This window comes from Gigantopelta aegis, chromosome 4, assembly GCF_016097555.1.
Source record: "Gigantopelta aegis isolate Gae_Host chromosome 4, Gae_host_genome, whole genome shotgun sequence".
NCBI lineage: Eukaryota > Metazoa > Mollusca > Gastropoda > Neomphalida > Peltospiridae > Gigantopelta > Gigantopelta aegis.
Window position 1 is genome coordinate 11,384,918 of NC_054702.1, and position 14,917 is coordinate 11,399,834.

General features: G+C 34.1%; 1 protein-coding gene across 1 annotated transcript in view; it reads left to right on the forward strand.

Moving 5' to 3' along the window:
- The window catches only part of LOC121372382 (E3 ubiquitin-protein ligase rnf213-alpha-like), a 196,219-nt gene that overhangs the window by 90,235 nt on the left and 91,067 nt on the right, over positions 1-14,917 (forward strand). Inside the window, exons 28-35 of the mRNA XM_041498686.1 lie at positions 1,713-1,951; positions 6,811-6,893; positions 7,846-7,979; positions 8,320-8,412; positions 9,137-9,325; positions 12,193-12,353; positions 13,045-13,267; positions 14,198-14,368. Coding sequence (XP_041354620.1) covers positions 1,713-1,951; positions 6,811-6,893; positions 7,846-7,979; positions 8,320-8,412; positions 9,137-9,325; positions 12,193-12,353; positions 13,045-13,267; positions 14,198-14,368 — 1,293 coding nt within the window. The remainder of the gene's footprint in view (positions 1-1,712; positions 1,952-6,810; positions 6,894-7,845; positions 7,980-8,319; positions 8,413-9,136; positions 9,326-12,192; positions 12,354-13,044; positions 13,268-14,197; positions 14,369-14,917) is intronic.

Consider the following 14,917-nt stretch of genomic DNA (forward strand, 5'->3'; position numbering starts at 1 on the left):
CCACTGGAGTGCTTGGGTTCATTGGGCAAGTGAACAGGATTTCGATCCCTTATCACCTACTGTCAATGACTTAGCTGAATACTTTCTGGCCTTGGTCCAGGAAAGGAAGCTTAAAGTTCAGACAGTCAAAAGTCATCGTTGTTTCATCTTCACTACTCTCAGGCAGTGTGGTTCGGACAGACTTTTCCACGAATCTCGTATTGCATGATTTACTCAAATCTTTGCAATCCACAGTTGAGAGGCCTTCCATTTTGCCAAAATGGGAAGTCTTTCTGGTTCTTCATGCGCTCAAGGGTCCACCTTATGAGCCATTGCGGTTTGCCACTCTTTGACTTTTGACTTGGAAGACACTTTTAGTGGTCTCTCTTGCAGTTTGTCGCCGTATTAGTGAGATTCATGCTTTCTTGCATGATTTGGTAGATTATAATCCTGATGGGTCGGTTATGTTGCGGACTGATCCCATCTTTGTGGCTAAGAACCAGGCACCAGGAGAGGAGTTTCCTCCGGCTATCATTCAAAGTTTGTCTCGTAGTTGCCTTCTGATATTTCTGACTGTCTCCTTTGTCCGGTCAGGGCATTAAAGTATTATCTTCATCGTACTACACTTCTTCATGGTGGGAAGAAGAGGCTGTTTATTTCTTACACTAAACAGCCGGGAGATATTACTAAGAATGCTTTGTCTCGATGGATTGTGGCAACCATCAAGCTGGCGTATGAGACGGCGTTCTGCGGAACTTCTCAGTTCGGCCTCATGAGATTCGAGCGATCTCAGCTTCCCTGAATTTTCACGATTTCTTGGATATTATCAAGGTGATGAATGCAGGAGTGTGGAAGGGTAGACATACGTTCAACTGCTTCTATTTTCGTGACATGGCAGTTGGTCCCGATGGTACCAGACGTATCCAGTCGGTGATTGCTGGTCAGCAGGTTGTTTCCGTATGACGAGCCACGAGACAAGGGAGACCTCTGTTCTGGTAGGCAGTTCGTACAGTTCATGTCAGGAGATAGTTGAGCCACCTTTTCGGGAAAGGGTGTGGTTGCTATCTGGGGCAGTCTAGTGTTTTTCCTTTCACTTGTGAGATGGTTTTGCCTCATGCTGGGGGTGGAAGATGTTTATCAATTCGGGTATTGATAATTTATAGTCACTTAGACTTTTATACCTCGTATGTCTTGGTTTTCTTACACCTTGTCATTATTTGAGACGATTCATGTTGGTCGAATGGGTAAGTCCTCGTGTTTTCTTACCTTCTCCCATTAATGTTGTATTCACATGCTCTAGCTGTGTTAAATCACGTCCGTTATAGCATAGTTGTTGTGCTAGTTGAATAAGACTATTAGAAAATTTGTTTCTAATTTTCATTATTATTCAAACTTACCTAGTACTAGCACAACAACGGTAACCTCCCCACCCGCCCCTAGGAGATCTTCCCTGGATTCGGTCATTACGGATTTTGAATCGAGGATGATGGTCTGCCCATGCGTGGATATGGATATACATCCGGCAAGGGAAGACAATTCTGCAGTGGAGGAGATGACTCTAAGTTGTATAGCATTTGTTGTGTTAGTACTAGATAAGTATGAATAATAATGAAAATTAGAAACAAATTTTCTAATTAACGGCAACTAAAAACACCATCTGGACAAACACCTTACAGAATGTTTTAAATGCGTCACACCTGATGTCCTAACAATTTTTTTAATTCTTTGTTCAGGTCCATGGTGGTACCACAGCTGATGATATTGTCAAGAAAGTTCACAAAGCAGAACAGCTTGCTCAAGCCAATGCAGAGATCAATGAACACATGTACACCGTTCTGTTCTTTGACGAGGCTAACACAACAGAGTCGATTGGTCTGATCAAGGAAATTATGTGTGATGGGACAATGGACGGTCAACCATTACAGCTGTCTGACAAACTTAAGATAGTGGCTGCATGTAACCCATACAGGAAGTATGTCAACTTTTCGTTTTATGAATTACCATCGGTTCTGTCTAACAAACTTAAAATGATGGCAACATGTAACCCATACACAAAGTATGTAAACTTTCAATTGTTAAAGTGACAGACCCTAGTTTTATACACTACAACATATTTTTCACTATTGGAGCTGTTTTTAATAATTGAAATCGGACATTACTAAGATTTTATTGTTTAGATTATGCACATCTGTACATCTGAAGTATTTCTGGTCACCATGTTGTTTCTAATGTCATCAAATGCTTTTTTTATCATTCTAAAAATGCACATACCTCTGAGAAGTAAAGGTTACAGTTAACTCTATAGTCTGTTTTAGAGTGTATTTCTCTATATCCATGTCACATTCTGATTTCACTCTTTGTAACTTTATCCAGACATGTTATAGATTTGTAGATCAACCGAACTCAGTGTCCATTTTCATGGGTTGAAACTAGGGTTTGCGACTTTAATGTAAAATTTATGATCAAACAATGGTGTGTTTTGGGGATGCATGGTTGTCTATCCTTTATGGCAGCAGTAATGGGTGTATACTACCAAATCAAATCCCATAGATGACAATAGTAACATACATGTATGTGGCTAAAACTCCTACTTGCAGCGTATTAATCAACATAAACGCCACGGATATAAATACTACCACCCCTCACCCTTAAAGTGAATTAGAAAAAATTGAGGATAAAGATGCTTATTTCAGAGATAACAGGTAGCATCCATGACTACATGTACCCCATACATGTTTCAAGGACAAGGCTACTTGACACAGTGGTACTAGATGAAATAAAATTGCATACATTTTTTGCCCAGATGAAACTATTTTTTTTACAACCAACGCACTCACATTTATCACCAATCATAGAACTTGACACAATCAAAAGTTGGGAGCACCTCAAACTTTGACCCAGTTGGAAGTTATTTGATTTAGTACTACCTATATGGTGTCAACTTTTGTGTTAAAGTTTTGCATTCACATCAGTTTTTCACAAACTATATGTCCTAAGTAAATGAAACGTGGTTTATAGTTGCAACTGTGGGTGTTCATCACAGTGTATGTCAAAAGAACTGAACATCAATTACTTAAACATTTTTTATTAAAATACTTTTTATGTTAACGTTTTGGTCCTAGGTCATTATAGTTGCACCAATTACATGTTGAAGTTACATGTTAAAGATTCACATTTAAATCCATTCTTCACAAACTACCTGCACAAGTCATATACATCAATGAAACTTGGTTTTTAGGTTGCACCTTTGGATGTTCATCACAGAGCATGTGAAAAATAATTGAAAATTAAATGTTTTGCTTTTAAATGTTTAAACTAGCTCCATTTTTCACATCTAAGTCCTAGATGGATTACATTTGTTTAATAGTTGTTCCTATGGATGTTCATCACAATGCATGTGAAAAGAATTAAAAGTTAATATAATTATCTTTGAGATGAGCATCTTATGGATGCAACTATCGGTGACACTGAATAAGTTCAACTTGACCGCTGGGAAAACTGTTTTGTTACAAAATGCCAAACAGGATATCAAATATTTTATATCACATACTATTTTATTGTCTTGCATTCATAAATTGAAAAGTCGAGATATAGGTATTACAGTTTTCCGACAGTGGTTCATCACAGAGTATGTAAGTCCTAGATGGATTAAACTTGTTCCATTGAGTTCAATGCATGTGAAAAGAATTAAAAATTGATTAATTAAACATTTTTTGTTAAAATATTTTTGCATTAATATTTAGCTTAATGTTAAAGTTTTGCATTTAAAGTGCTGTTCCAGATGTATGATGTATTGAGCTATATCAATCAATATATTATTTAATATGATTAGAAAATTAAAAAAAAAAATGTAAAAAAATTATATACCGGTATATTTTCCATTTAAAAATATTCCCCTGAAAAACAGAACCAGCTGAATTCGTTTCGAGAATTTCCGTAAGATTTGATCCGTGACGTCACGAAGGGAACCCCTTTCGATAGTCGGCGCCATTGTTCATTGCTTCTTTTGTGTTTATTATGGTTAAACGGAGTGTTGTTGGTGGCTGTAGCAATACAAAAGCCGATAAATTTAGTCTTCACGCATTTCCTAGTAATGTTGCTGTGAGAAAGCTGTGTGTGAATTTGATTAAAACAACGTGGAAATACTGGACAGGAAGAAAATGCCGGAGACCGTTGCGACAGAAGACACTTTAGTTTCGATTCGTTGTCGGCTTAAGCGAGATATGGGAATACCATGTGTTATGGCTTTTAAAAAAAGATGCCGTACCAACAGTTTTTCTGCGACACAAAACAAATGACAACAAGCCGACGCCATCCACACCGAAACGACCTTGGGGTGCATATCGTCAATGTCCGAAATTGCGTTATGCTTTCAACTCCGGTCAGTTTATTTTCTCATGCACGGTTCGTGCAATCATCGAGATCCGATTTGTTGTCGTTTGCATCTCGTTCATTTGTGAGATTTTTCTTTACAGTTCGAGAACATTAAAACAATAAAGTACAGACAAGTAAGTATCTATAGCCTACAAAAATGTAGGGTTTTTTGGTAAAAAAAAAAGAAAAAAAAGAAGCTAATTTTGTATGCATCTTAGAAAACAATCGGATCAGAAATAAATGACTTGTAAATTCCATAGTATGAAAAAAGGCATTCCCTGTTAAACAGACTATAAATACATTAAATTAATTTTACTATACCTTCCCACAGAGAAAACCTTTTTTCATACTATGGAATGTGCTATAAGTTATTTATTTCTGAGCAGACTGTTTTCACAACTGCACACAAAAAATAGTATTGTTTTGTTATTTCCAAAACACTTTTATTCTTCTTTTTTTTTTACGTCAAACTAAACTGAAATTATTCACACACAAAAAAAAACATCTTCATAGATGGATGGGACGGACTAAAAGTCGTTTTTGTTTATTTCTTAAAATTAAAATAAGTTATGTATTTCTGAGCAGACTGTTTTCACAACTGCACACACAAAATAGTATTGTTTTGTTATTTCCAAAACACTTTTACTCTTTTTTTTACGTCAAACTAAACTGAAATTATTCACACAAAAAAACATCTTCATAGAGGGATGGGACGGACTAAAAGTCGTTTTTGTTTATTTCTTAAAATTACCGATATCGGGTCCACTTGACTCGTAGAATTCAAGAGTTATTTATCGTCTTTTCTACTACATCACAAGTATTAGAACATACAGTGTAGCAAAATAATTTGCACGAAAAGCTAAAGAACAAAACAATAATAAAAGTTGTAAATTAGTGGTAAGCTGTCTCCACGACCATTTTCATCGTCATCTGTCAGGCCGGTGGTTCGTCGGAAGATGTTCCAGGTTCAAACTGATAAGGCATTATTTGTTGTGTTGCACAAATATTAGTCCAGTCGTCATTACTACACTATTCATCATCGAAAGAAGAATCGCATGATCATTGAGCTTGGCAATCGCTGTCGATCCCATCTCGTGGTTGGTTTCTGTGAAGTGCGTTCCCTTCGTGACGTCACGGCTATTTACAGGCAAAATGTTTTTACCGAGAATTTTACTCGGTCGTTTCCGGCAGTGTTCTACGGGAGTGATGTTTTAATACTTTTATGGGGCATTTTCGTAATTATTGATTTACATATCGGTGTAAAATATTATTGCAATGAATTAAGAAAGCATTTAATTGTGGAATTTGAAATTTTAGTGTATAGTCTGGCACAGCACTTTAAGTAAGCTCCATGTTCTAGTGGATAAGCTGCTGGATAATCAAGCTGACGACAGTGGTTCAAATCCCATCAAAACTGGCTCGCACTTTTATTCATCTTTCTCATCTATCACCCTCTGCCTACCATTCTCATTATCTTAATATAAAAAACATTCCAATGTCTCCCATGATTTCAATCAGTTTCTACCCTTTCTGTCAGTTTCCTCCAACTCTTGTCTTCCAAGCTGTCCACATCATCGCCTACTTGTCTCAACACCCTCCACAGGTGCAGTCTCTGTGTATTTCTCTTCACCCACCTGGCATCCTCTTCCTCTGTCACTAATAAAGCTGGTCTGAACCAAGGCACTAATTAATGACTGCCGGTTGTTATAGGAGTTTAGTAGGTGGTTACAAGTACCTCTTAACAATGCCAGAAATAACTACTGAAGATTCTCCGAAGTGGTCAGACTAACCCCACAGCTGAAAGCTGATGGGGAATGATAGGTATGTGGCATGGATGGCCACAAGAGACAAGCATGTGGAGGTGGACAGTGAAAAAAGTTGAAAGATAGGAGAAGATTGAGAAGAAATGAGATGTAATTGAAAGGAGTAAAAGAAAAGAGGGCAGTGTGATAAAAAAAAACCCACCTAATAATAATTAAATTTTTTAAATGTTTTGCATTTAGCTTCATTTCTCACAAACTAAAAGCTATAGAACGATAAAACCTATTTTATATTTGTTCCTATGGGTGTTTATCACATTGTATGTGAAAATAATTAAAAATTAATTTTTAAAAATTAAAATACACTTGCTTTTTGCTAAAAGTTGAAGTTTTGCATTTTACTCATTTACTCAAGTCCTAGATATCTGAAACTTTTTTTTATAGTTCCTATAGATGTCCATCACAATGCATGTAAAAAGAATTAAAAATCAATTAAAACAATTTTACTTAAAATACTTTTGTTTTCATCTGAACATTAAAGGTTTGCATTAGCTCCATTTCACACAAACTGTAAGTCCTATATCAATGAAATGTGTTTGAAAGTTGTTCTTACGGATGTTCACCACATTGCATGTTAAAAGAATAAAAAACTTTTTTTATTGTTGAGATTTCTTAAATTTGGATGATTTCATTTCAGACATTCTGATGAGTTGATACAAAGACTTGAAAAAGCTGGTCTTGGTTACCATGTTGATGCAGAAAAAACAACGGACAAGCTTGGTAACAATTGTCACCAGTATTCTCACCTTTTGCGAACACCTGATATCATCACTGTTTTTACAGTGATTAATGAGTGCATGCCATCACATCTGTATATATTCCATTTAGTGCAAGTTTTAAGCACAAGCCTGAGGTGCGATGTGTCGCAGGATCGATTGCACTCAGTGACTTACGGTTTTCTATGGTCTCAGTCAAGTGTACCTTTGACTGTTACACCAAAGGCTGCGATTTATCACTGTGGTGTTCGTGGGTTTTCTCTTTTTCTCTTTATTGATAAAATGTTGGAATAACCATATGTTAGACACGAAACAGCCATGGTTAAAAATGTCCTGAGGTGACATTAAACAAATATTCTTTTCCATTTTTTTTTAAATTTATTTATTTGTTTTTTTTTGTAATTCACCTTTAATACCTATACAACACATTATTGTCCATCAATATATGAAGAGTTTATTTCATTGATCATTCAGAGTTCATTGATATATACCAAATTCTCTCGTTAGCTGTAAATGCATACTAATGTTAGTACATGTTCAACTCAGTAATAGAACAATAGATTTTCTATCAAAGTGTGATATATATATATCCACATGTATGCCCATTGAATAGGATCTTAAAACTGTGCTTCATGTGATATACACTACATTATGTTGCAGCAAACTTCTTCATTTTTTTTTCAAAACAATATAAATGGACATATAGCATTTTGGAAGTGACCTCTTCTTGTTCCAGTCAAATTGCTTTTGCACAGAAAGCTACATGTGTATATTGGACACATGTTCACTTTGCCTACAGCCTCATCCAAAAAAGATTTTTCACTACAGTGTGAACTCGAACAGTAAAATTCCATATTGTAAACAGCATTGTGTAATAACCTTACAGTACTTCCTAAGCACAGTCATAGGGACTCTAATTATTATTACTCAGTATGTACTTAATGGTTTATATGTAGGTCGTGTTCCAATGCGTCGACTTGTTTACCGGGTCCAGCCATTGCCACAGAGCATGCTGCCACTAGTCTGGGATTTTGGACAACTGAACACGACGGTGGAAGAGCTGTACATCAGACAAATGGTCAATCATTATGTAAGTGATATTTTATCATTACTGAAATTAAGATTTAGATGATTAAAATTAGATAGAAATGTGAAAGTTACACACCACAAATACCATTTTCTCGTTCAGTTACTTTTCTTGGTCAGATCATAATTTGTTTTTGCCCCTATGGTTAAAGGTAAGTTCTGCCATAAATACTGTACACACATAGTGAAGTTTCTGTATGTAATTACTATGAAAATATCACATAGACATTAATAGATATTTTCTTGGTAAGCATAAAATCTGTTGGGGTCACTCAAAATGAGATTCTAGTGCTCAGAGATGTGTCATTTACACTATTAATTACAATTTTTATGTTTTATTACAGGTTAACAGTGACATGTTACCACGAATGATAGGGCTTGTTGAAGTTGTCAGCTCAATCTTGATACAATCACAAAATTTCATGAGACAACAAGAGGTAAAATCTTTTTGTTAGTACTTTGAACTCTGGGAGGATAGAATAAAGTATGGTTTTATATTTTTTATTTCATACAAACATTGTTGAAAAATTATTTTCCCAACTCTATAATATGACATCAACTTTTGAATTTGTCTCAGTTGCTTTGTGTTTAGCTCCTCTCACAACCATAATTAAGTCATAGGTCAATTGAGCTTCATATATAAATGAACCTACATGTATGGATGTTTATTTCAATGCATGTTATAAAAAATTAATTAATTCAATGTTTTATTAAAAACAATTCTATGTATGTATGCTCAATAGTATAAATGTAATATTTACTCCATTCCCATTCACTATGTTTTGCTGACCAATTTATTTTTGGAAACAATCTGATTTCTGTTTCATGATTTTCATTGTTCATAAAACTGTCTTATTTATTATCAAATTAGTTATAGCAATAAGCTGTCAGTTCTTCAAAATGACTACCACTTTTGTGAAGTGAATGTACTCATCTAAAACAATTTTTTTCAACTAAAAATTTCCAAATATTTTTTATACAAAAAAAAAGAAGTAAATCAGATATAATCATTATCAATGTTATTTCTGGTTCTAATATTATTTCCGGCCGGTGCCTTGTGCAAAATGGTGGAAAATATGAATTGGTGAGTGCATTGCATGCAGAATACAGTGTGTTGACTTAAAAGCTGCAATATCCTAAAGGAATTCTTGTATATTTAAGGATGAGTGCAGTTTTGTGAGTCTGCGAGACGTTGAACGAGTCCTCAAGGTTATGTCTTGGTTTTACGAACAATCTCAGGACAACCGAATTCTGTTTGACATGATGGAGGAAGAAGAAACACAGCAAGATGAAGAAAGTGAGGTTTCTGATGATGAGGAGGAGGAGGAGGAAGAGGAGACAAATGCAAGGGTCAGTCTTTAGTAGTTGTTAAGGGTGGGATGTTGCTATGTTACAAAGCACTCGCCTGAATTGTAATGGGTTGTAGCACATGTACCACCAAATTTCAATCCCAGGGGTGCTAAACATGTTCTAATCTAGTTACCGGAATTAATGTTTTCTTTGCCAAAAATTAGCTGAAGTCACCAAATTATTAGCAGTAGTGAGAAGTCGAAGTTGCCGTAATATTTTGGAACTTTTTTTTGTTTTGTTTAACGACACCACTGGAGCACATCGATTAATTAATCATCGCCTATTGGATGTCACACATTTGGGAATTATGACTCATAGTCATCAGAGGAAACCCGCTTCATTTTTTCTAATGCAGCAAGGGATCTTTTATATGCACTTTCCCACAGACAGGAAAACACATACCATGGCTTTTGTCCAGTTGTGGTACACTGGTTGGAATGAGAGAAAAAAAAACAATCAGCTGAATGAATCCACCGAGGTGCTTCGATCCTACGACGCAAGCACCTCAAGCGAGCACTCAATTGACTGATTTTGGAACTAATCCGATTTCAAAAATGAAATCACATGAGGTCAAGACCCCGACTTGTTTAGTGTCATAGCTAACTTGGCATCTTGTTGGTCTGTGTTTTTACTTTGGCCCAAGACTGTACATTGATGCATGTAGAGCCGTTTTCAGTGACCAATCAAGTGTTAATTCTCAACAATTAACATTCGTTTCAGAAATGCCAGAAAATACTCATTATTACTTTCATTTTAACATAGTGATACATTATCAATTACTTAATAATATCATGGTTTTAATGAAACATAAAATTGTTTTGTTTAAATTATAGTACAAAAAGTAGTAGTATTTTGTATCGAAATATTACAATTAGAACTGAGTGTATAATTCGGAATGTTTCCAAATAAATGCTATGGCATTTACAATTTGAATTAGAAGTGAAAGAGAGAGAATTTTTTTAATGCATCATAATTACTAAATTTACAATTAGAATTTTTTTAATTGTTTGTTTGAAATGAATTAGTCGCAAATAGAGTGGACAGCCAAAATGAAAAAATATATATTTGGACTCCATTCCAGTCCTTAGCACTAATTGCTTTGTAAACAACAACATGCCATAGTCATTGCAACCCTATCACTACAATCCTATGCACTGTTTCATGCAAATATCTGAATAATGTTACTTTGTACATTCAGATTCATCAAAAATTAATAAGCAACCTTTTAAAATGTTATTGGGTTATATAATATACAACAAATAGTCTGGGGGTATGTTACAATTGATGACAGATGGGTGTGTATTTATCAAAGTGGTATGTAATGTTTTCTTCATTTATTATGACATAAATTCAGACAATCATGTCTATTCTGTTATATTATTTTAACACAACTGTAATGTACATGGAAAAGATGTTATTTACGGCGGGGAATATTATGACGTAAGCTTGAGAAAGACGTATGACATCAACCGGGGATGACGTCACTAACTTGAGTGTTGACGGTTTGGAGAGTAAATAGAAAACAGCTGTTCTTACCAGCAGGGCCGTGAATTATTTTATTGAAATGTAAGCATTGGTTTTATTAGACAACTATACATAATCCATGCGAGACCTGAGGAAATCAATTATTATCATTTATAATTTAGGCTTACAGTGGTTTATTTTTATTTATTCCGTAGACTACATTTTTATACTAGTCTACAAGTTTAAGTTACTTTATAATTCTACTGTAGAAATATATTAATCGTGATAACCAATAAATGTAATTTCATTATTAAACAGCAAGTTTTTTATTCTGTCCACTCAGAATTAAAAACATTGTAAAAAATAAAAATAAAAAAAATGTAAAGATAAAAAAAAAACAATATTGCAGGCAAAATTATATCACAGTGGTACTTGAATTGTTGGAATTGTTTTTAATATTTTTTATTTTTTTTTAAATAAAATAATAAGAAGAAGAATATTTATTATAAAGACTGGGTTTTTTTAAACAACAAAAAAATCCACCGTAATATTGCAGGTAAAATTATATCACAGTGGTACTTAAATTATTGGGAATTATCATAAGTTTAGTATTAGTGTTGGGAATCAGTTGAATTTCATTGTCGATCATCGGTTATAATTGGTTTGCACGAACAGATCAACTTTTAATTACAGTTAGTACGTTAGACATATATGAACATAAGAACTATATTTATTATAGGGCACCTATATTTGTGTTCACTGGGATTATACCCTACAAATCACTCATTTTACTTTTAATAACTAGGTAATATCATTTTTCGTTGTGTAGTTTCTACATGAAAACAAACACCAACCTCAACATAGAGACTGGAGGAACAATTATATTTACAGTTGTATAAAACAGCGAAACTAATCAATTTTCAATTTTAATAAATCATTGGAACATCACTAAAAACCCAAAACTATTACTATTAAATTCACATGGATAATATAGTATTTTGACGCAATTTAAAAAAAAAAAAAATGCAATTCCGATTCTAGTGAGTAAAGTTTGAACGGTAGATTTATAGTAATTTTATAAAAAAATACTGAACAAATGAGTCATTTTAATTAATTTAATCATCAAAGCATCATTTCACTTTTGATTAAAGGAATAAGTTTTTCACAAAATGACAGAAATATATATTCATCTGTTCATTAAAACAGTTGTATTTTTTAAATAAACTTATATGTCATTTTACTACTTAAAGTCAAAGTTGATGTATGTCTTACAGACAGTATCCATATTGAAATTATCATATTTGAAGACTAGTAACCGTTCTTTCATGTCTTCATGTATTTTCCAGGTTTTAAATAAAATCTATTTTCTAATTAATCCTTTGTTTTATGTTGGGGTTTTTCAGTGGCCAGATGATTTGACAAAGTCACTAATTTTGGCTCTTGGTGTCTGTTACCGAGCTTCTTTGAGAAGTAGAGATGAATATGATGACCATGTAATAAGCTTTTTCCAAAACCCATGCAGTCTTCCTGGTGGAGTGAGACAGTTTGTTGATGTCATCACAAGGTTAGTATTTCAGCTGATTCAACACTACACAAATGGGGCATGGATTATATAGCTTTCATTAATAATGGCGGAAGCAGGCACATGTACACGGGTGGGTTTCTTCTTGTTTTATCAATAAATTTTCCAACAGAGCATGTCTCCCACACCCACCCCATATAAATTTTGCTTAACACAGTCTAAGCCCCTTCCTTTTAAAATTACTGCACACGCACCTGGGCACATATTATTTTAATGTTTATCTCTTAGGATTGTTCAAGCACACTGTATTGGCTTTGTAATTTTGGTCACTGTTCTTTTAAAATTTTATCTACTATTGACTGAACTTTGTACCTAATGAAGTGTTCTCACTTGTTGTAACAACTTGTAGTATGTGATTTATACTACATACTCTCTTTTTTCTAGTTCTTGTGCTGCATACACGTACATGTAGCTTGCAATGTGCATCTGAAATCATATGATTTAGCAGTTCTCACAATCCACCCAACTTATTATCACAAATCACACAGTGAGAACGTTTAATAAGCTGAATAATTATTGAATCACATTAATATTATCTTGAATTCCATCATTGTGTGGAAAATGTTTGGTATTTTTAGATTTATAGCTATCTTATGTGATTGTTTATCTCAAAACAGGAACATTTCACATACAATATGTTATTTTCTCTAACATCATTATAATATGTTGATAGATGTCAAGATGTTTTCCTTGAAAATGTCCAACTGGAGGAGAACATAGCTAGAAACCAGGCTCTGAAAGAAAATCTCTTCATGATGATTATCTGCATAGAGTTACGCATTCCACTGTTTCTTGTGGGAAAGCCTGGCAGCTCCAAATCCCTGGCCAAGACCATCGTTTCCGATGCAATGCAAGGAAACACGGCCAAAGAAGAACTTTTTAAACAGCTGAAGCAAGTGAGTATACATTACAAAATATACCCTTTATTTCATTCTGTTTCAAATTTAAAATAAGTTGTCTTTCAAAACAATTAGAAAATAAGAATTTGGTTTTTTGCTGGCTGGCTTTTGGTAGTGGAGTCAGCATCATTGTATTAACTGAATGAAATGTCTGTATAACCAAAATGTGTTTCACATTAGTATGTTGAAGACACAAATGTAGGTGTGTTTTTGTAATGTTCATTCATTTATTATTTATTGATTGAAAATATATTTTATTGCATAAACAACAAAAGGATTGGGCACACGTTTGTCATCTTACTAGGCCCTCTCTTATATACATACAATATAATGGCAACAATTACTTAATTATAATATAATAGTAATGTATACATAAAAAAATGTGTATACAAATGTATTTTAATAACAATCAAATTGAGGGAAAGAGGGTATTATGTACAACAGGATTTTGAAAGAAACTAGAAAAGAAACAAAGAAGTACATAAGCCTTCAAACCATTAGACTATTTTAATCAAAACGATGTGTTTGTTTAATAAAATTTTGAACAAATAAATATTTTTTATTGTAGAGATCATTTCAGGTATTTCGACCATATAAAATCAGTTGTAAATTTATTTGTTGTACATGTTATAACAACCTACAAAGAACCTGCCTCTGCTGCTCATATTTTTTGTATATTGTTTTTGGTATAATATCGAGTTACACGAAGGATCTGTTGTAAGCCCACATCAGTAAATATCTGCATTCAAGGCACTACACTATTATTTATTGTTCTTCATATTTGCTTAGAATTGCTTTCCTATTTTACATGATGAACATTAAGGTTACTACAATGTTGGATATGTTTTTGCCTAATGTTTTTATCTTTGAAACTACCAGGGTAACTTGCTATGTTGATTTAAGCTTTTTTATACCTTTTTTTTGTAGGCTCAGATGGTGTCATTCCAGTGTAGTCCTCTGTCAGTAGCAGAAGGCATTCTGGGAACATTCCGACAGTGTGCTCAGTTTCAGAAAGACAAGGACCTAGATAGATTTGTGTCCATCGTGGTGCTCGATGAGGTGGGATTGGCTGAAGATTCTGTCCGCATGCCTCTCAAGGTATGTGTGCTAACTGGAAGTCTCCAAAATGTGATTATTCATATTAATGACAGATAACAGATACTTTAATTTATTGTTTTGCAGAAAGCATTTGCACAACGGTCTTCTTTGTTAATTTCCTGCAAAGCCAGCAACAGAAACTCCTTTGTGGAGAAAATTTAACAGAAAATCTGACATGTCAAAGTTTCACATGAACAAGGAGGTGATATAAAATGTAAACATTATGTTGGTATTCTTGAACAAAATCTAACCCTAACCTAAAACCAGAAGGCCTTGTTCGTAGAATTTAGACTAAAACAGCAGGTGGGTTTTAACTCTGGTATGCGTTTATATATGGGTATACAGAAAAAGTATCACTCGATATCGGTATAGGTGTCAATACTGAATACCATACCAAAAGACCTTAGTTTTTGAAAAACCAAGGTGACTGAAAAATTGCACACCTCAAAACAGTTAGGCAAGTCAATAATCACACTCATTAAAATGCTAAAGTGAGTGAAAACCAAGTATTTGTTACTTTAATGTTGTGACGTTGCAAAAATGTACCAA